Genomic DNA, 23,284 nt, shown 5'->3' with positions numbered 1-23,284 from the left:
ACAGAGAGGGGGGCGAGAGAGACCTGGGCTGCACAGTAAAACCCTATGCATTCATTTAACTTTGAAAGTGTACAAATGTACCCTTACACCTACCTTTTCAGAGCATCTGTGTCGTTTTAGATTTGAGCTAAAAAGGCATTAAAGCATTCTTTTATACTTTGCTATTTTTTGGAAAAACAACATTGAAAATCTGAATATATATTTTTAAAGAGAACATTTTGAACTCAAATCTTCTTGGGGTCCCTGGAAGAAAACATTGTGTTCCTTTGAGTGACTCAAGCTCAGGTATAAAAGAGGAGGATTGGCCAATCCTTCCATGTATTTGATCAAATTTACAGTTTGATTAGTCTGAGAATGAGAATATGAGTTTTGCTCAAATTAGAACATTATTTTGCAAGTATTGCCGTACTGACTGCCTCACTGCAGTGCTTTAGGTACTTGGATGCTATATGGTGGTGCATGTTGTACTGTATGTCGGGTGGAGTATGTTTTATTGATTTGTCATGTATTTCAGTATGTCCACAGACTGACTTTTGAGCAATGTTTCGCAGTCCACCAGACACCGTTAGCTTTTGGATGGGAAAATGTGAGTTCTCTGCCCTTGGACTCCTCCTCATGTGGTAGAGTCTCTTGTCCAGATCGTAGTGGACGGTGGAGAGAGGTTCTGTCAGGACACGGCAACAACAGCATGGATGGAGCAATGGACAGGTGGCTATCCATCCTCCCACGGGGAGAATCACAGTTTCCTTTCCAAAATGGGATACGTAGCCTGCGTGCTAAATGAAAAGGATAATGCTGTAGCATGCTCAACTGGTTGTCTGAGTGTGTGGCGTACGTAGGATGATGGACCACTATACCTGGGTCTTTAACAAGAGGTCCGGGAGCCCTAGGGGGTCCTCAGAGTTACTACAGGGGGGTGCTGCCAAATCTTTGCGTGATAGGAACTTTTGTTATTCACCAAAAGATCTGCTATTTTTGGTGAATACATGTGGTGTGTAGAGGTTCAAAAGAACAAGTGAATGTAGGGGTTTATTAAATGGTTAAATGTCTGAAAATGAACATTTACATAACACTGATGATAGTGCTGTCAAACAACCTATAAAATCTATGAAAATGTTCAATCTGCAACAGTTTTATTATTATTATCCCAGTTTATTGATTAGGCTGATTGATCTCAGCCTGCAGGGCCGTAAAGCAACACATGGACAGTGTGTGTGTGTGTGTGTGTGTGTGTGTGTGTGTGTGTGTGTGTGTGTGTGTGTGTGTGTGTGTGTGTGTGTGTGTGTGTGTGTGTGTGTGTGTGAGAGAGAGAGAGGGGGGGGGGGGGTCTCCCTCATCTCTCTCTCTCAGCTAAGGGGCCCTTGTTTGGCCTGAAAAACATTGAAGACCATAGCCTATACTGTACAGTCTTCTAACAGCAGCTGTCTGAGGGAGGAAACAGGCTGGAATTGATAATTAAATACATAGGACTTGCTATATCTCCGTAGCCTGGCTAATAAGCCAGACTAATATCACACAACACTGTCGCGGTATATCAGTCTGGGCTGGCTCCACTTGGATTTCATTTCCCGGGGAACATTTTCTCTTTGACGCAATTGGTCAGAGCTACTGTCAGTCAAAAGTCTCAAGCATTGAACGTCACTGTACCAAAGCCCGCCTATATTGCATACCGTGTCCCGATTGGTCCGACCTGTTCTCTGCTGTAGGAAAGAGGCGTGCTACTGAGCCTCGCCAGACCGTAATCCGCTGGTAGGCAACTTTTTTTTGCCAACGGCTGATTCGGTCTGGTTTATTAACCAGGCTAATATCTCCGCCCAGTGGGCCAATGCCGCCGCGAACTCTGCTTCTCTCAATGGAGCAGGGATAACCGACCTAATTGGAGACAGCTTTGATGTGACCGGGTCCACTAAGCCGCCCGATTCAGCACTTAACACTTAACAATGCATGCTTCTTTCATCTGCGAAGCCAATTAATTCGTGCCACAGAGTAGAATTTCAAAGCATGGAAAGCGAAAAATAATATGGTCTGTGTTTTTGTTTTTTTTAATCATAATTCATTCATTGACAGTATTTCCTCCAAAAAAATAATACAATCTTACAGTAATGAATTACTTTGTCACAAGAGGGAAACCACAGGCATGGGAAGCAATCACACGCACGCACACACGCACGCACGCACGCACGCACACAGTATGTGCACAGTGCATTATAAAGCAATGCAAATACCATCTGATAGCGAGTGTTTTCTCATATTTATTGTGAGGGAGAGACAAATAGCCCCTAGAGTCATTCATCCAGTACTGAGAGTGCACTATTAGACATGTGGAACATTCTCTGACTCATCTCTGGCTTCCGTCAAATTATGACTCAGAGGCTGCAGGGAGAAGGGAAAAGAAATGTTTCAGAGCATTCTCGTGTGTGTTCGTGCGTGCGTGCTAGCGTGCGCGGCACGTGTGTGTCAGCAGTGCATTTGTATGTTTGTGTGAGAGCTACAGTAGTACGTATAAATCTAGATGATTTAATCAGATTGCAAAAGTAATGATAATCGTACCAATGTTTCTAAATGCTTCCTAAAGGCTTCATCTTGCCGTTCCAATAATTACTTCATGTAGGCCTACAGCATAGAAACTGACCTATTTAATGTATTTTAACTTAATTTTATCTTCACAAGTGTTAGGGTTATGGAACAAAACTACATTAAGGCATACAGCGTACCTGCAACTAATCTGCATGCATAAATCTATGTGGCCCTAGTGTGTGCTGTTTGTGTTCAAATTGTGGAAGTGAAACAGAGTCCATAACATCGTGTACACATACAAGCGTGTACACATACGTGCATGCACACTTGCACGCACGCACGCACGCACGCACGCACACACACACACACACACACACACACACAGATCTTGCAATCTTACTGAATCTGTGCTGGGGCATGTGGGTCCTTGAGTAAGTGAGGTGTTTGTGTGCGTCTATGTGGATTGTATAGTATGCATTTCTCTCTTGTTTGTTCTGTGTGTGTGTGCGTGCGTGCGTGCGTGCGTGCGTGCGTGCGTGCGTGCGTGCGTGCGTGCGTGCGTGCGTGCGTGCGTGCGGTATGTGGTTGTGGGTTGTGTTTATGGATGAAGGGTGGGAGATGATGTACTGTACATCCCGCGGCTGCTCCGGTGCATTGCAGCTGTTTATGCTTCTCCTCCCGATCCCCCTTTTGACAAACAGACAAATGGAATGGGGTGAAAAACCAAACCCCTGTACGGCTCCATAGGCACACATAATAAATGCAAGGTAAAGAAAGGGTGAACCGAGTAATTCAATACAAGATATTCTCAGGCACAATATAGAGCCCCCCTTGACAAGGCAAGCAGGCATATGTTTGACAAGACAAGCATATGACAAATTGCAGAGGCGGAAAAAGTACTCAAATGTTTTACTTACGTAAGTATCAATGTAAAATAATTAAAAATGTACTTGATTAAAAGTACAAAAGTATTGGCATCAACATGTACTTAAGTATATGTACTTAGTTACTTTCCACGACTGCAAAATTGTACCGGTAATTGTGAATTGTGAAATATCGTAATATGTTTTGTTTAACCACTACATTCATAGACATAGATAAACAATTTATAAAATTGTGCATAAGCATATCACACATGAATCATTTCTTGAAGTTATGCGTTCTCTCAGACCCCCCCACCCTCACCCCTCAACCCCCACCCTCACCCCTCAACCCCCACCCCCCACCCCCCGGGGCAGACGGGACATGTTTTTGTAGCGCAGCTTGACGTCAGACATTCCCTCAAACGACCTTCACTCAGCAGCTGGGTTGACGATGAATCTGCCATGACTCATGGCTGTGGTTAATGTCCTGACAGGTGAGGTCTGGGGCGGGGCTCTCTTTTTTTATGAGCTCTTCTTCTCTCCCTGCTTGCAAAGAGGTGAGAAAGTTCACCGAATGACGGTGTATGGCAGAGAACAGACATGAGGTGCTGTCGGGTCACATGCTGTTCGTGCCCAGACATGTGCCTAGACGCTAGACAGCCTAGCGTAGTACGGGGTGCATCCGTTTGTTAGTCGGTCAGGAATTAGTTCGACAACACCGTCACTCCCGACATGCACTGCCGGTTCCAACTAACCCGTGCTGCGGGTTAAAGATCACCCGACATGTGTGGGAGGTTAAAACCAACCTGTGGCGGGTTAAAACTAACCCGTGGCCCCCAACATGCATGGCAGGTTACAATTAACCTGTGGCTTCCTGTGAGGTTAGGTTTAGGGTTGGGTTTTGGGTATAGGGTGTCAGACTCATAAAATGACATACGTAAATGTCAATATGTCCCTGTACCAAAGTAAAATTCCGGTGCGCCGACTGTACTTGGCAAAGAGCTTGATTACGAAATAGCACCATGTATCAGTCCTATAAACATGAAACTCATATTTTGATTGGAAGAGCAATCAGATAATAGTTCGATTCACGTACTGCACCATGTCTTAGCATCTCACTGTAAAAATAATTAAAAAAAATCTGTTATTGTATCCATTTGTAACTCTGCAAATGTGACCAAATGGACCTGTAACATTTTGCACATTCTCAGAGTTAAACAGTTAAACAGTAAACACACAGGATTTGACTGTGTGAAGCACGTGTGTCCGTCCCCACTGTCCCCACGTGTCCCCACCGTCCCCACGTGTGTCCGTCCCCACTGTCGCAGAGAGCACTATTGAGCCCATACAGGCTGCCAATCAATGCCCGGCGTTGCATTAGCTCCCATGTACAGAACGTATTGAGTAGGGCCAGATGAACCATGTGGGCGGCTTGGAACTGGGGTGACAGAGAGCAGCTTTCTCCCAGGACGGAAGGTGGAACTAAATATTACTAAATATTAAGATTTAAGTATTGTACTTTTTGGGGGTACATTTACTTGAATATTTCCATTTGTGATGCTTCTACTCTACATCTCATTTATCTTCACTACAATTATGCGATTATTATTACAAAACATGCATTTACCACTTGGCTATTCAAAAATAGGTTATCTGCAAGCTCACAACGCATCACGATGTGACTGTATAAGCTTGTAGTTCGGCTATGTATGTAAAAGTTTAGAAAATTGTGGGTACCTTGAATGCTTTGGTACTTTAAGTATATCTTGATTCCAATAGTTGTTACTCAAGTCAAATGTTGAATACAGAACATTCACTTGTTACTAAATATTTCTTCATTGTGGCATTGCTACTTTTACTTAGAGCAGGGGTTCCCAAACTGTGGTGCATGCACCCCTTGTGGTGCGTGACCGCCCTCTAGGGGGTGCGTGAAATGAAAAGGTAATGGCGATGGCGTTATTGAACACAAACACAAGTATAGAGCAGCTGCGGGAGTGCTGCATGTCTCTCAGTGCAGTGACATTCTGTGATTATTTGCCATAATCATATTAAAGAATTTTCTGCCAAATACAACAAGACTTAGTGTTAGTGGGGTGTGTCAGCTAGGTCAGGAGGTAACGAGGTGCACGGCCAAAAACGTTTGGGGACCGCTGACTTAGAATAACAACATTTTAATCTGAGTACTTCTTCCACCACTGTCCTCAATCAGAGCAGCCTTCTCCAAGGACAGAAGACAGAGCACTTAGCCAAGCCACAGAGGCTCAGACAGGCTTCCTCGCCGCTGGCGCGCGGGAACAGGGTCCATTCATCAAAACGCGGGGCAAATAAGTCAGCCGCTATCAGAGTCATCTCAAAGCGCGGGCTGTTATCAGCAGATGTAGCGTGGAGAGTTTAGATGAGGCTTTTCATCCCCAGGCTATCTGATCTTCTCTGGCACTTCTGTTTGCCACTGTTTGGACCACATGGTGTCAGAGCCCGGTCACGTGTCACATGCAGTGGACGCAGAAGGACTTGTCTCGGTGACATTAGTTCGGGGATGTATCGACACTCAGGTAACGATACAAGTACATATTGATGCGCGTGGTGAAGTGACAACGGGGCCTTACATTTAGCACCATAGGGTAGAGTTTGGGGCATGCGGTAGACCGCCATCGATCATTCTCTCACTCAGCACTGTATGCACAGCATTCAGTTGCAATTAGTGACTTTGCAACAACTTAGCAATAGACTTTGTCTGTATATTTATAAATGTATGGGGCGGAGGGGGGGGGGGGGGTGTAAAAATGTTGGTTTAGTACCAGTCTCTCCATAAGTGTGATCCTGTGAGATTATCTAGGAGATGTGAATGAAAGCCAAGATTACATCTGGATTCCATGATGATCTTATTTTTTCCGTTTTTGCTTTGTGCCGTACCTGAACTCAGTTGGCTGAGATGATGTGAGCACCACACCAGTAACCTTTTATCAAGGCCAACGGTATCCTAATGGTTAAAAAAGGGAGTTTGTTGCTAGAGGGAGGGCATTCTATTAATATCCTGGTTGGAAACATCTGAGTTTGGAAAGTAAATGACACAGGATGTCCCCTGCAACCAGCATTACTCCAGCAGAGATGCTTAGCTTAGGTTTTTTTTTAAACCCCTAACTGTGTAGTTTGTTTTCCACTTCAAAACTACAACATATTCAAAAAGCGTGCCAGGGTAGTAGGCTAAGCAACACAGCTGATAAAGGCGCCAGGTTGAAAGAGGTTGGGGGGGGGGCGATCGGTAGATGGCTGGTCATACCGCCGTACTGATCCATAATTTAATCGATACGCGTGAGGCTAGGCACTGCTGAAAAAAATAAATGGGTAAATAAAAAATAAACGTTTTGAAAAAGTATGTTTACATCCCCGTGCCCGTATGTTTACATCCCCGTGCCCGGGGGCTGAACAGAGTCATGGGAGGGGGAGGGAGGGGGAGGGAAACCATTACAACAGTTATTTTCTAATAAAGACCAGAGGAGGAGAACGCTTGCACGCAGTCTGTGTGTGGTCATCTTTATCCCTTGCCCCCTCTCTCTCTCTCTCTCTCTCTCTCTCTCTCTCTCTCTCTCTCTCTCTCTCTCTCTCTCTCTCTCTCTCTCTCTCTCTCTCTCTCTCTCTCTCCACTTCAATAGGGACACAGCAGATTAGCCGCACCATTACTGTCTAGCGGAGCAGAATGCTCAGGACCTGGGGACGGGGAATAGGATGGATGGAGGACAGTCAAAGAGGCAGTTATGAAAGAAACGTAATCAGAGGCTGGACTGGAAAGGCTCTCTGTGGGAGAGAGAAACAAAAATGAAATCTCCCCCCCAACCCCCCTATAGTTGTGATTCATTATACATAATAGTCATCATGGTAGATGTCCCAGAAATGTTCTTGAGTTAAATAACATGGCTCACACTGGTTTTGACCACTTAAAGACCCATATACTTTGTTGCCCGGGGTTGCCCAGAGATATTTCCTTGGCCCCCTCCTATGTTTAGACTAAACATATTGCATATTGACAGGACCAGAATAGGGACGCTGGAGTTCAAGTGGTTAAATATGACAATGTTTGTATCGGTGACTATAGTCGCCACTGGCCGCCAAAAATGCATAGATCTTTCTGCCATTTCTTTGGACATTTAAGGCGTAATGACAGATTAAATTAAAACCTAGTGAACCCACGTTAACATAAAGCCTTTTGATGTCGTCTGGTCCATTATAAATCCATTGAAGGATTAAGGCAGGCTAAATATAGCCTCATATGACTGTGTGTGTGTGTGCGTGTGCGTGCGTGCGTGTGCGTGCGTGCGTGCGTGCGCTGCTTGTGACTGTGTGTGTGTGTGTGTGTGTGTGGGGGGGACTTAGCGCATAGCTTAAACCATAAACAAACAAACGTCCGTCTCTCCAGCGCTGCCCTGTCTGCCCCTGAGTTTCAGGGAGTAATTTGCGGCATGCCAGGAAGCCGGCGGGCAGGATAAAGATTGAGGGCGCTTAAGCCCCGTTTTGGGAGTTTTTTTAAGAGTGGCCCTTCTCACGGGCCACGTCTAACCCGTGGAGGAGGGCAGCTGCATGGCCGCAGACACAGGCTAAAACGCTTTAACCCACTTTGGGCGGGAACCCCTTTTGGCGCTACGAGCTTGTAGGTCTGCTATTTTTGAAAAATCGAAGAACGACTGACATAGAAACATAGCTTTTTCAGTAGAAGAACATTTTTAGAATCTGATCTCAGGTCAAAAGGGGTTAAGATGCATGGACGTGGCTCAGACCAGCGATGTGCATCAATCACGCTTTCCAAGAACTGGCGTTCCCGCGACTAGGCCAGCGAATGTCCTCCACAGACCAGACTTCATCCTGTCATTGCCAACATGTCATTTCAGCCGGCCGGACAGCCAGAGCTCGCCTGCCAACATGTCATTTCAGCCGGCCGGACGGCCAGAGCTCGCCTGCCTCTCCTTGTCTGCAAATAGCAGCAGTCTGCGTCTGCGAGCGTCTTTCCTTTTTTCGTTTTTTTTTTTTTTACCTTTTATATATCTGGGGGAAAGTTGAAAAGCGAGAACAGATGCCCTTTCACTCTCTGCGCTGTCTGTTCATTCATACAGTTAATATGCATTAGTATACATCCGTTCAAGCCTGATCATATCAGTACCGTTGGCTAGCGAGCAGCTCCATAGGGCAATTGGGGTTTAACCAATTAGCCCCTAAATGCAGCGTTTTAGAGGGGGGGGGGGGGGGGGTTTGTGCGTGTGCGCAGAGTGCGTGTGTGTAGGTGAAACATTTTCACCTATGTATGTATGTATGTCCAAAATATTGATGCCAGGTTGAAGTACTGTAAGTGCCTTGCTCAAAGGAGCGTCAACGGTTGATCTTTAGAGAGGGAAGCTTCTCAATCTCTCACTTAAACAGGTTTGCTGACCTGGTGTGGATATTTTAACTTGTAAATTTTAAATGTATGCTTTGGTCGCACCATATACTTTTCACCAGCTGAAGCTCGATTCTCATCACTTTTTTTCTTGGTTTGATCCCCAGCCCCTCCTGGCTCAGCAAGACACTGAACCCCCCCTAACTGCTCCTGATGAGTACAGTAGGTTGGTGCATCCTTACATGGTTGTCTCTGCTGTTGATATGAAATGTAATGCATATTGTAAAGCACTTTTAAGGAAGTGTATATAATGCCATATATATAATACCATTTACCAGTTTATTCTTCCTTGGTTTCTTGGATGTAGCTCTCTAGACTAGACGAAGAGCCAGCATTAGTCTGTGTAGTCATTCTAATTTTTGCTCTGCACTTGACTTCAAACAGAGAGGCAGTTTATGGAGAGCAACCTTTGAGGAGCATGTCAGGTCAGGCTGGCCCTGCTGCCACCTACTGCCATCTGTTCCATGCATTTCATATTGTTTTGAGCTGCAGGAGGTGTGTGCGTGCGTGCGTGTGTGTGGCTAATGTATGAAACTGCTGTAGTGATCAGGGGCAAACTTTGTATGCACACTGCCAGTCGGCCAGCTTATACACATATTTTCTCAGATAATTAACATTCATTTCATAAGTGGAGGCAGATTGGGCTGAAAACTTGCTGAATTTTTTAGTCATATGTCATACTGTAGAAATTGTCATCATCATTGAAATATAAAAACTTTTGATAATGGACCAATGAGGCTCGGATCATCCAAATGGAGGATGCTAAAAGTGTGAAAAATGTGTGCTAAAACGGTTTGTCCCAATACTTGATTCTGATTGGCTGGTTACGGTCACGTGAATTGTAAATTTCACAGATAATCCAAACCTTCAATCACTTTGTATCATCCTGCAGCCTTGTAGCTGTACTGGGGAAGGGGAGCACTTGATTGCCTTACACACGCTGGCCATGCGGGCGTGTAAGCACCGCCCGCGCCACTCATATGACTGTGAATGTGTGGCTCCAGGCAGCCCCGTAAAGACATCAAGCGTTATTCTCCCGTCACATAGTCTACTTGCCGAGCAAAACAAGGAAGTGTGTGGCTCGCTCTGGTGGCGCAAAGCGTAGCTACTTTTGTGAATTTAATAGTTTTATGAGGTTAATATTGCTATATGTTTGTAACCGTTTTAGAAAAGCAATAAGCCACTCGAGGCCCCAGCTTACCAGGTAAGCTGGGGCCTCGAGTCGGGTCTACCTACGCTACCCAGCCATTGTAAAATACCTGGTAACCTGAGAACTCTCGTGGCTTATTGCTTTATTTTTCTATAAGAACCAGTGGTTTAACTGAATTTCTCTTTGACTGATGGGGAAATGGCTGATGCTTTCTTTAATCATGTTGAGATGTCTTTGTACTTCTCATCATTCTTAACACCCACTACCTGCCACCAGTTTGTCGAACATGAAAGAAATGATTTGAATATGAGTAGGTTTAATTCCCCCTTGATTGAACAGCGAATAAAACATTGAAATAAGAAAAAATCCTCACTCGCACTTGGAAAATTTGCATGCAGAAAGAATAGATTTCAAAGAATAAATGACATAGGCCTGTGTCACAGCGAGATTTCCCCTCTTGTTTACTTTATTTCCTCATAAAATGAGCAACAACAATGCACACAATCAATGTTCATGAGGAACATAATAGTAATAATAAGAATGGAAATAAATCAAATCTGCACGCCAGATATTTATTGCTGTGAGTAATGTTGAGCCGTTACTCAAACAAAACATTACTCACAAGTCAATGAACATTTGCAATTTGACGTGATGGTTTTATTTATTTTTCTTAACCACTTGAAGAACATTCGCCAATTTAGCCAATCTACGAGCTAACTTTACTTGTAGTTGAATAATATTTTACCAGGAGTATCTGACTACAGTTGGAGGCCATCGATATTGTCCTTTTCTTTTTGCTGAGGTTTGCGTGATCTGCGCAAAAGGACAGTTAACCCATTTTGGGCGGGAACCCCTTTTGGTGTTTTAAACATTGTTATAATTTAGCTATTGAAAAATAGCAGATCTACAAGCTCATAGCGCGCCACCGAGTGGCGCGCTACGAGCTTGTAGGTCTGCTATTTTTGAAAAATCGTGAAAATATTTATTTCAGAAAACTGGAGGATTTAGAAGGATTTTTTTTTTAATTTTGAGGTCAGGCCTAAATGGGTCAAATGATAAGGGACAATATCGGTGGCACCCAACTGTATACTTATACTCAAGTACTGGAGTTGAGTATAAGTCAACCACTGACTGCATGCCTCTCGCGCAGCATACAGCTCATAATATCCAGTTGAGTACAGGCTTTATTGCTGATCATTCAGGACGGCCGGGCCCTTCCAGACCGCAGTCATTTGACACAATTTCAGCCAAAGGTGAAACGATATGCAAAGAGTCAGCTCATAAATGAGTGTCAGATAGAGCGCGAGGGCACGGAATTGAAAGGTCGTGGTTTTGAGAGTCTGCACAGATGTGACATAGAATGTGGCTTAGTGGCTTTAGGGCTGCAGTTCTGATGACTCAATCCAAGAAGAGAAAGCCGTGCCTATTTATTAGACCTGCAGTATTTGCACGCCCAAGCAGCTTGAGTCACGCTGGAAATATCCACAGGCACAAGAGCTACAGTATATTACTGATGATGAGTCATTAAAGAATATTTGTTACATGTGAAATTACATATGTATACTGTATATACACATGCATATAGCCTATATACACAGTATAAGAGCTTTGGTGACGATTTTTCTTGTGCAGTCTTTACGATGATGTCCAATGATTTGATTTGGTTTTTATCATAACTCTGAACAGTCAATAAATGTCCCTCGACAATAACCACACTTTCTGTAAGCCATATATTATTTGTCATACTGTACGTACGACCAATAGCGAAAACAAGCTCACAACGTGTCGAAATGTGATGCGGTGTGACCTTGTAATCTGCAATTTATTTCTTCTTTGTTTAACCATTTTTTATACTGGCATTTCCAGAGAGGGTTGCGTGCTTCACCTTCCTCTCACTCGCTGATATCGTGCGAGACAGTGGGGAGATTCTGTTTTTACAGCTTCCACTGACAAATAGCCTGTCTTCTCATTATCAGTGATATGAGAGCTGAGAACGTAACATTTGATCTGTACACGTGACGCGACGCAGAAAAGAACATGTAATTCCATAAAATACTGCACACTGCTACACTAAAGAATGTATAGCCCTCGCAGGTGAAGCTCTCTCTGCTGTTATTTCAAAGCAGCCAGCTGTGGGGCTTGCGCAACCGTGGAAGAGGACCGTATTATGCAAAGAAACTGTGTTACAGTCTTGACTCTCTCCAGAGATCAATATTTATCTTCAAGGCTATTGATTCCCTCTTGATTAAAACACTGCACCTCAACAAGTTCAAGGAGAGAGGGCATCGAGTGCAATTTTGGCCAGGTCCTCGGACTGGTAATGCAAGTGGAAAACCAAGCCAATATCAATACAACACAGTAGCAGCAGCACAGAACAGAAACTGGTAATGCAGCTAGATCATGTTTACCTGCAGTGCGTGTGAGTTTGTGCATGTGTGTGCGTGTGCGAGCGCTTGTGTGTGCCTGTGTGTGTGTGTGTGTGTGTGTGTGTGTGTGTGTGTGTGTGTGTGTGTGTGTGTGTGTGTGTGTGTGTGTGTGCGTGTGCGAGCGCTTGTGTGTGCCTGTGTGTGTGCGTGCATGTGCACGTGTGTGCGTGTGTGTGTGTGTGTGTGTGAATGATTTTTCTATTATGCTTGGGTGAGATGACTGTAATCCAATAATCAGAAGAAAGTGCCATATGTACAGTATAGGTAGTGCAGCAGTGAGAGAGAGAGCCTGTGAAGTGTGCGTTCTGTATCGATCCGCTGGGTCTGTAATGTAATGCTTTTCACGCTGAAGACGCCAGGTGTGTTTCAAGGAATTTCTCCCGTAAATGAACAAAATGGCTTGGCGGCGGCGGTGGCTCAGGGGTAGAGTTTCCGGATGGTAACCTCAAGGTCGCCAGTTTGAACCCGGGCTCCCCCAGAGTTAGTGTCGAAGTGTCCTTGAGCAAGACACTGAACCCCTAATTGCTCCTGATGTGCTGGTTGGTACCTTGCATGGTTTCCGCCGCCATCAGTGTATGAATGTGTGTGTGAATGGGTGAATGTAATGCACAATCTATGTAAAGCGCCTTGGATAAAGGCGCTATATAAATGCACCATTTACCATTTTTAAGTCAAGTGTGCTTTCAGATTAATAAATAGCCTATATATAAAATGTGCGGAGCAATTATGGGCTAAGAGTCTTGCTCACAGACACACTCATCGACACATTGCTGGCCTGGCATCTAGGGCCTTTGGCTGCTCTGTCTAACCACTCAGCTATGGCTGCCCCGCCATTCTCTAAGAGATGTATTTATGTTTAAATAAATGTTAAATAGCTGTATATTGTCAATATTGTGTTGACCGCCTGGGGTTGAGTGTGTTACCAACGGACACGGAGCAGTCCGAGAGGCAAACCAGAGACCTTCTGATTACTAGACAGGCACTAAGCTACGGCCGCGCCGCCACAGCGGGTGAGTAGCGTTAGTCTGACGTCCCAATAATCCGACATTACTAACCATACCCCTAACCCTAACTTAACCCTAACCGCACGTGGAAGCCACGGGTGAGTCTTTACCAGCCACGTATGTCGGACTATTGGTACGGTGGACTAACGTATGCCTCCCCACCATTGAAGATAAGGTTAAAAAAAGTTGAGGTGTTCCTTTAACAGTGGTGTCTCAGCTTCATCAACGGTACCCATTGGTGCACTTCAGCTTCACATGTCCTTAACACACTGACTGCTATTGACGTATATACGTTTTAATAACAATCTGTTGTCTGCGATTGACGTATATATACAGTTTATATCGCTTTATATGGATCTGAAACGGCACCGCTAAAAAACAACTTTTTGCCCTGAGCCAGTTGCTAGGCAACGTCTTGCTGTCCCCTGCACGCACGGTACGTGCTCACACATTATAAATAGGAACTTCTCTCGAAAACTACGCCGCTGTCCGTTGTGCTGATCAGACATCCGAGGTTCAGATCTGATTTCAGATTTTTCATCGCATCTCCATCAAAATATAAACGTTTCTCGAGAGATAGCTAGCGTGAGCTAATGCTAACATTAGCCTTTTCTTACAATGGAGGTCTGCGAGCCTCCTCCGAGCGGGGGAAATGGAAGCACTTGGCCACAGTCAAGTGTTAAGCAAATGCAGAATCCTTACCCTGCTTATTTACGTAGATAAGAGCTGTGATTTTCCTTTTTATCTCTCAGAACCACAATGTACACTGTAAAATCCTTAGTGTTTATTTAACTTTGAGAGTGTACAAATTTACCCACCCGGCGTTGAGAAACAGCGGATAATAAAATGTTGTTATGATCATCAGGATTGCAAGTCAGTGGTTCCTTTGAGGCGACGGAATACACACGGAGGCCACTTCCCCCTCCCTTCAACACAGACACATGCACACGTTATGTTTTCACCCTCGCATCACGTTCTCGAATTAGCTCACTCTCCTGGCTTGCCAGTGGATCACCTAACCCGCTATGGCCATTCTCCTGGCTGGGTAATGTGAGCTAGTTGGAGCTGGGGACACTTCACCGGTCGGAATTTGTGAACGTGTTGCAACCACCTCACTCACACACCCTGGACCAGTGGTTCTCAAAAAGTGCGGTCTGGGCCGGGGACCGTCGTCAGGGGTCCTTGACGGGGGTTCTAGGTTGTAGCCAAAGCATCAAAATCAGTTTAACCACTTATATCCCTATTTTGTGCTTTGGCAAGCCAATCTATAAGCCAACAACACGTCGCACATTAGTCCACATTTTTGAAAAATTGAAAAATGTGGACAGATTTTGTCTTTTCTTTTCTTTTTTTTCTTTTTTTTTTTACGTTTTATTGAATTTTAATCAAACATACACGAAAACGAAACGACTGACAATTGACAATACATACAACCGAAAACAAAACAAGACAATATACGTACAATACACACAAGGGGAGATGTCTGCCTCTCTTCTCTATTGATGATCATTCATAATACATAAGTACCTCAAACAGGTGCATATACAGGTTAAACAGGTTTATTGTCATTTCTTTTCAATGTTATAGGGGTGCTGTCCCTGGCACATGCACATGTTTCAGAACCACTGCTTCAACCCTCCCTCTGCTGTTCTCTTTTGGCAAAACCCTGTGAACTGACAGCAGCAGGTGTTCTGTGTATCCCCTGGACAACCACGCTCACCTGTTGGACATAATAATTATGTGTAATTATGTGACCACTGTCAGGAAGTGCAGTCGTCGTACCCGTCCCCCCATGTGACATGACATGAGCCGTCATTGTCATTCTGTGAATTACATTTCGAGCAAGCCTGAGGTGTGTCTTAATCTGAGGAAATGCTGGATCCTGCGTCTTTGTGAATCAGAGCTGAAGTGAAGAGGTATGAATAGCCTGCCCACTATGCGATAGTGAGAAAACAAGAACTGCAACGTGCTTTGATGAGTGAGATGAATATGGCAGCTTGCCTTTTTTTTCGTCACTGCCTGAAAGACATTTTATGAGAATCCCTTCAGATGAGCACAGTGATTTCCCTCTTTACTAGAACTGTTAAACAAGGCACAAAATGACAGCCGTAAACGAGAAATAAAAGGTTTTCTGCTATGAGAAACTGCGTAACTGTTGTGTCGCGTTTGGCTGGAGGCCCTTCTCCCGTGGAAATTATGCATGTTTCGTGTGCGTTTGTCAGTGATGCATTACAATCAATCATTTTAGTGGTTCGCGTCTTTTCATCTCTCTCCCTGCTTGGCTTGCCAGCGCTTTGATCTCAGCTGGATATCTACAACATGGTCCTGCTTTGCACATTTATGCATGCAGCTAACAACAGCAAGGGCATCCTTCACAACTTAGATACTGTAGGTTCTTCTCAAACTGTGTTGTGAGACACGTCAAGGTGCGTCTTGGGATTTTGTAACAACCAAACATTATTATTGTAATAGACAACTATACAAAAACGTTATGACTTTTTTTGTCTCCATTTTCTGTATATCTTTGTGCGTCACACAACAGCGCGTTGCAAATCGGCTATTTTCCATTTGAGATTCTGATTGCCTGTTGGTGTGTCTTGTGTGCAAAAACCACTGACTTAACACATGTCACACCTTTTCTTTTCAGCTATATCACAAGATGTGTCCCTATGAGCCCACTCACACGCGCACACACACACACACACACACACACACACACACACACACACACACACACACACACACACACACACACACACACACACACACACACACACACACACACACACACACACACACATACACACACACTTGTGGCTTTTGAAGGTTTGACGTGGGAGGTGTCTGTGTGTCAACGCTTTCCTGCATGGAAACTTTCCACTTGCTCTTTTTCCATGAACAAACAAGTTTGATCTCATTGTTTAAAAAAAAATCTTTATCATTTATCTCAAATTGATCAAATTGTGACGTTAAGCATTAATGTTCCTCTTCCCTCAAAACATGGAGATAACACTGCATGTGCTGTGTACAGAAACATGTACCATAGTTCATATAAAGTAGAACATATAGAATATATCACAATATGTTTTTTGTGCTGTACAGCAGTGGTTCTCAAAGTGTATTCCAGATGATCTCCTGCAAAATGAGCAAGTTTAACCACTGTAACTACAGTATATTATGCTTTGGCTATTCGAAAATAGAGATCTACAAGCTCACAATGTGTCACATGCATCTTGAGCTTGTAGATCGGCTTTTTTTTTTTTCAATAACAATTTATTGAACATCTTGAAACATGTAAGAGTAATATATAACATTTCTAACAACCATTATCTTCTCTCATTGGTTTACCTGGCATACAGTACATTATTTTCGGATGGGGGTCCACAAGGTAAATACATACCAATTCGAGGGTTCCTTGTCAATGTCAATGCTTTACACAGCATATCTTTCCAAACGTCCACCCCCTCCACACTACAGGCCCACCCCCCTCCCTCCCCCACCACCACACTACTCCCAGCTGCTTCCATTGTGGCCCCATTAATAATGCAACAGATAATCCTCAACTTGGACACATTTCTGTGGTGGCAGCCCCCTCGCTCTGCCAATCACCGATCTAATTAGAAGGAGAGCTCCTCTTTTCCTCTGGCTCTGGTGGCACTGCAGAAATACCTCCAGACGCAGACCCCCCCCCCCCATACCAACACATCACCACCCCAGTGCAGTTCCTCAAAGTCCCTCTATCCCTCCTGGCAGTTCCAGGCCTCCGTTGAGCTTCAGTGCATCACGGTGTCACCAGTGGTGGGAAATGTACTCTGGTGTGTTAAGACTTAAGTAAAAGTAGAAATACTGTATTCAGATTTTCTTTTTTTACTTGGGTAAACGTACTTTAGCATTTGAGTTGTCAAAACATATATATATATTTTTTAATTGCAGATTAATTGCACTTTTGTAAGTATAAGATAGGGCTTAAAGGGGATTACCACTCATTTTCAACATTTTACTATGTCATTAATATACCTTAGAGCTGTAATTGTCATTGTCATTAACATTATGAATCACATCTTGATGATGTCATCAAGATGTGATTCACAATGTTAATGATTTGTTTCATACCTCCAGTTCTAGGAAACACAGAATGGGGGGACTTTTTTATTATTTCCATTATAACAGCTCAAAGGTATATTAATGACATAGTAAAATGTTGAAAATGAGTGGTATTCCCCTTTAAGTGGTTATTGTATGTTTTGAAATAATCTAAATATGCAAAGTAACCAGTGCTGTCAAATAATTGCATTGCGATTAAAAAGAACAATATTTGTCTCTAATGGAAATACTCGAAGTTGTACTTAAAGGGATATTTCACTTTAAAATAAAATAAACATTAGAAACACATATCAAAAAGAAAGAAAAAAGTAATGGAAAGATCACGCCCCCCTCACGCATTAGAATGTCCTTCTAATGCGTGAGTTTTCCATTACTTTTTTTTAATGTTTATTTAATTTGAAAGTGAACTATCCCTGTAAATAGTACTACAGTACAGTTGAGTAAATATACAGAGTTGCTTTCCACCTCTGATCACGTGTCACAGGCGTCACTGGCTTTCTGAGATTGCCCACCTCGGCCGCGGAGGGTGTCTGGTGGCTTGAACATTGAAATTCAGGAGGATGGATTTCTCATCGATTTAGCTGGGTGGAAGTTCAGACGAGGAGACGTGTGTGCGTGGCGTGCACGTAGAATGGCGCTCGGTTCAGTAGATCACCAGCAGGATAAGCAGCCCATTGTTAAGGCAAGAGTACAAGGTTCAGCGGCGCTAGAATAATCACGTCTAGAGAGTGAAGTGCAGGTACAAGGAACAGGGCACGAGAGGTCTCGGGTCAATAAAGGACTTTAAGCAAGGAGAAGGTTTAAAATAGTGAGGCGTGTGCGTGTTTTCATGTGATGAATGCACATTTTTGCATACTGTAAATTACCTGTGACTGTATAATTTATACTTTAGCTTAAAAGACCACCTCTGTCAATGGTGGATGGTGACTTGTTTCTGTAAGCATAGGACCACCCTGTCATCCAAACAGATTTGAGTCTAACCACTTTCAACCCTAAAAATGGCAAACAATGCTGATGTACAAGCTCACAACGTGGCGCAATGCGAGGCGCTCTAAACTTGTAGGTATAGGCTATTATTTCCGAGTATGTACGTATAATATGGGGTTTAAATGGGGACCACTTAAACCCTATAGATATACTTAGTTTTGTCCCTCTGCGCTGAAAATAGCCAGTCTACAAAGTTCACAATGTGACGCAGTGCAACGGTTTGTGAGCTTGTACATCTGCTGTTTTATCTGAATGTGTGCCCCACGAGAGGAACGCTAGGGTTCATGTGGTTAAACAAAGTGTACGGGTCAGGATAAGTTAAGATCAATACTATTAGGATGGTTAGGTTGACTAGATTCATTCAAATATTTTTGGGAAAATAAACACACACACACACACACACACACACACACACACACGCCGAGGCTCTAAACTCATAGTGTTACAGCTCTGCCTTAGACATTTGAAACAGAGAGCCGGGTCTATAGATAACCAAGTGTTTCTATCACATCACATGTGCAGTCTGCTACCATATAAGCCGGCAATATGACTCACTGCTCCGCACTGACCTACTATGTGGGAAGTCATGATTCATGCTAGCTGCATTTAAGCAGGCAGGACCCAAAAATACTCTGGCATGCTGTCACACACAGACGACCACTGAAACGCATACGCAACACAAGCGGAAGCGCACGCACGCACGCACGCACACACGCACGCACGCACGCACGCACGCACGCACACACACACACACACGCACGGCACACACACACACACCTTCGTCATTCTCAGCCACCCACATATGCTGATATGCTCAGATGCTCTCTGTAACTAAACATACTGTGAGAGACGTTGACAAAGTTGCCACAGCGCTGTTTGGAGTTACAAGGATGACTAGTTCTGCCTGTATGAGGTAATAATCTCTTGGCATCTTCTAAGGCTTCTTGCAAACTTTTAAGGGTTTTCTTGGTCTAGAATTTAAGTTAAGTAGTTTGATAAGCTTGCGGTATTGTACACGTCCACGATGAGCATTGCACACAGAATTATGCAATAGGGTTCTGTCAGTCAAGCGTTCTAATTTCTGACTGGTCATTGATTCCACCCGTGCGTGCGGAATGATAATACCCATAAAGCATGACTTGACTTGTCAACCGCTGCAGCAACCAGGCAGGAGGACATATTTAGTGTCCATCTCCCTTGTTCTTGTTTTTAAATCGTATATCCTGTTGTGTTGTACGTGCTACCCACAATCACAGTAAACAATACTGTTTTTGTGGGGGTTTTTACACTGAACTTCACATATACTACAGTGCTTACTGTATATATGCGATCTGTTAACCGTTTTGAGTTACGGAGTAAAGAATTTGAACGTGTTAGATCTGCTTGGTGGCAGTTTTTGGCTTATAGGACTCAAGAGTGGTTTTTTTTGACATTTTGAGTTACGTTTTGAGTTACTCAACTCAGTTTAATTTTACAGATGTTTTCCAAATAATACTTGCAGGAATTAGTCAGGCAGTCCATGGACCTTAAACTGTTTACAGAGTTTCCTTAACCTGCAACGTACGCATGACAAGAACATTGCTGTACAGGTAGCAAGTCTTGCTGATAACGAGTGCCTTAGAGTTAGAATATAATCCGGACGTCTTTGATGGGCTTCCATTGCATCGTGCTTTGCACTAATTGTTTCTCTTAAAAGGCAAATCCCCCAGGTGGTTTTACTATTGATTCACGTGGTTGAGGTTACGGCCTGGATAGTATACCGCTCACTAAAAGAGACATCCTAGGTCTGCTGTTAATTAGAGGCTCCTACCTTTAGACTGAGGTGGAAATCTCAGCTGTGCCGGCAGGAGACCGAGATGTCATAGGCCCATTCACAGTGGCAGGAGAACTATACTAGCTATACTAACTAACTACTTATCTTCTATCGATTACATACATAGCCCTATTTTACATTTAAGCTACAGCTACTGTATTGTTGATTTTTGGGGGGATTCTTGATTAATAATTTGATTACTTGTGCAAATCTGCAAAGTAATTACCGTATAGTAACTAAAGCTGTCAAATATATGTAGTAAAAACTAAAAAATACACCATTTCTAGTTTATACCTCTGAGATGTTAGTCGTATACTCAAGTAAAGCATATGCACAGTGAAATGACTCAGTACTTAAAGTGAATGTACTTACTAGTAGTTACTTTGCACCACTGCCCATTCATCACTGTCTGGCCAGGAAGAGCACCAGGGGCCTGGTTCCTCAGGCTCAACGGGGGCCCCCAGGGGACTCATCACAACAACCCAAGTGGCCGTATACCCAAAACACCTGCTTGCCATTGCTTTGCATATATCCCAGGGTCACTAGGGACATATGGATCACATCCAGCCAGGGGACTGTAAAACAGTCCATTCCAAAGCCTCTGCTGCTCACACACATTTTAATTATGAAGGTGACACATTCCTGGAGCCTGGTGGAATTCCCGCTCATGAATATTTCAGGTTCAGGTTTGAGCCCTTTTGTCGGTGCCAGGCATAGAATTGATGATGTGCTGTTTTTCCGCTGGCCAGGGCCGGCGGCGCGATCGAAGCGAAAAGGGAGACGTTATTGATTTTCCACGCTCGGTGGAAGGTGGCTCGGTCCATTTGCAGATGGACTTGGGAGGTTTTAATGACTCCGAAGCCGTATAGCCTCATTTGACTTCCATGCCGGGTCTTACCTTGAACCTACTCGTGCCTCGCCCAACCTGCATACATGCCTCGCCCCCACCACCGCACCCCACGCCACCCCACCCCACCCAACCCCATCCTCGCTCATCCATCTTAATCATTTACTCCGCCCGCTGCTCCTGCAAGCACTCAATATGACCTGGCGGAAGGAAGCCAGGGCTTTCGCCTGGCTGCCTCCTACTGCTCTCTTATGCCCTTACGGCACAATCATTTGTTGAAATGCCTTTGGTGCGCCGTGATCTTAAAGTAGTGAAGTGGAATACAGAATGAGTATGTTTTATTTGAATAATTGTAATGTAATGCATAGGTTGCGTAGATTGTGTACCGTAACCACATAACCACCTATTTTATACTTGAAAATAGCCGATCTACAAGCTCGCTGTGAGCTTGTACATCTGCTACTTTGTAAAGATGTGGGGACAGATTTGGAAATAATTGGAACATCTTCCTACAGTATATACAGTATAATGACATGCACAAAATTGGGACGCCAGGCAGATAGTAATTTTAAAATAATTCCACATGAAACATTATTATTATATATTGGCTGTACTAGCACACACGCCGCTGAAGTTATCTGGCAGCATTTGCTCATTTTGCACATTTTGCACAGGGCAGCATTGTGTCTCAGCTGCCGGAGTTCTGCATAAATTATCTCCCAATCAATATTAGCAACCCGCTGACCTCCTGAAAAGCCCTGAAGACTGTCTATCGTTATCGGCACCGGGCACCATGTGCCCTTCATGTCACTGAGTTATCTGCGGTCATCTGTTGGAAAGACCCTGTGCACACTGTATGGATAAAAGAAAATGCTAAAATCCAATAATGAAGCAAGCGGGGGAAGAGTAGCCAAAGCTGTCCTCAAGTAAAACCTACGCCAAAATAACAATGACTCAAGTACTGTACATGCAACATTTGTCATCCAATGAATTACTTCAGTGAGAGTAAGAAAGTATCTAGTGAAAAGACTACATTATGCCATACGATCTGATTGTTTAAAATATACTATAAAAAATATACTATAAAATGTAAAATTATGAATGATCGTCCAATAGAAGAAGAAAATAATGAGCCTCTATTCTCTCTGAATGAATGAAATAAACAGCATGTGAATTTATTTTTATTGAAAAGAATGTGTAACACAATATAACGCTTTTCAAATGCAACTGAAAAACCAGCTTTCCTTACATTTACTGAGGATGAATGTCTTTTGCTTTAGTCTTTAGTATTTATCCTCTACTCGAGTTGTTACTTGGTTGTCATGGATACATACATCAGTAGGCTGGTAAAAATATCCCTGCTGGGCATTTTATGGCATATGTCCATACCGGCAATTAACATGGTTCTGCATACAGTATATTCAGTATGTGTTAGGCCGTGACCGATAGTCTAACACGGTTTCTGATAATCTGGTGATAATGTTTCCATTCTGCATTCTGTATTTGAATGATGTTTTAATTCTGTATCATTATATGCATGGAGTAGTAGGATTAGCAAGACAAAGGAAGAGAGAGTGGCTAAGAAAGAATAGCAGTCCATGTAGTATGTAGATGCGCACATTTACACTTTACACTAAAGTGTACCGTTTATCAGTGGTTCTCAAAGCGGAATCCAAGGACCTTCAGGGTTCCAAATGGACCCTTCTGGGTTTGTAACTCTGGAGACTGTATACATTGAATCTTACAGCTATATTTGGTTTTGTACACTGAGTTACTGGGGTTAACAAAAGAGAGAGAAACTTCATCCAAAGGTTTGACAACCGCTGGTATATTATTGCAGTATGTGCACGGAAGCAGGGTTAATTTTGTCGACTAAAGACTAAAAGACTACGATTTAAATATTTAGTCGACTAAGACTAAATCATTTCTAAAATAGGCTAAGATAGGACTGAAACTATAAACGGTGTGTCATATCTTATCTCTTGTGCCACCTCTTATCCCTAAACTTATTTGCCATGTTTTACTATTTTGATAAACGTTTCCAAATAGTTCAAATAGCCGATCTACAAGCTCACAACGTGTCGATGTAGATCGGCTGGTTGAACTATTTTAAAAGGTTTTTTAAAAATAGTAAAAAATGGCAAATAC

At 43.4% G+C, this 23,284-nt stretch overlaps 1 protein-coding gene across 3 annotated transcripts in view; it reads left to right on the top strand.

Annotated features, from left to right (window-relative positions):
- The window catches only part of bach2b (BTB and CNC homology 1, basic leucine zipper transcription factor 2b), a 123,574-nt gene that overhangs the window by 40,511 nt on the left and 59,779 nt on the right, over positions 1-23,284 (top strand). Inside the window, exon 2 of one of the 3 annotated variants that reach the window (XM_079526001.1) lies at positions 8,913-8,967. The exons of 1 other annotated variant lie outside the window; for it this stretch is intronic. In XM_079526001.1, the coding sequence (XP_079382127.1) occupies positions 8,959-8,967 (9 nt within the window). In that variant the 5' untranslated portion in view covers positions 8,913-8,958. Of the gene's footprint in view, positions 1-8,910; positions 8,972-23,284 lie in introns of those variants that run through there. One more of the 3 variants, XM_079526002.1, reaches the window with a different exon arrangement.

Source organism: Electrona antarctica (assembly GCF_951216825.1).
Source record: "Electrona antarctica genome assembly, chromosome: 17".
Taxonomy (NCBI): Eukaryota; Metazoa; Chordata; class Actinopteri; order Myctophiformes; family Myctophidae; genus Electrona; species Electrona antarctica.
Note: the sequence above shows the minus strand (reverse complement) of the source record. Positions and strands in the feature narration are given on the sequence as shown.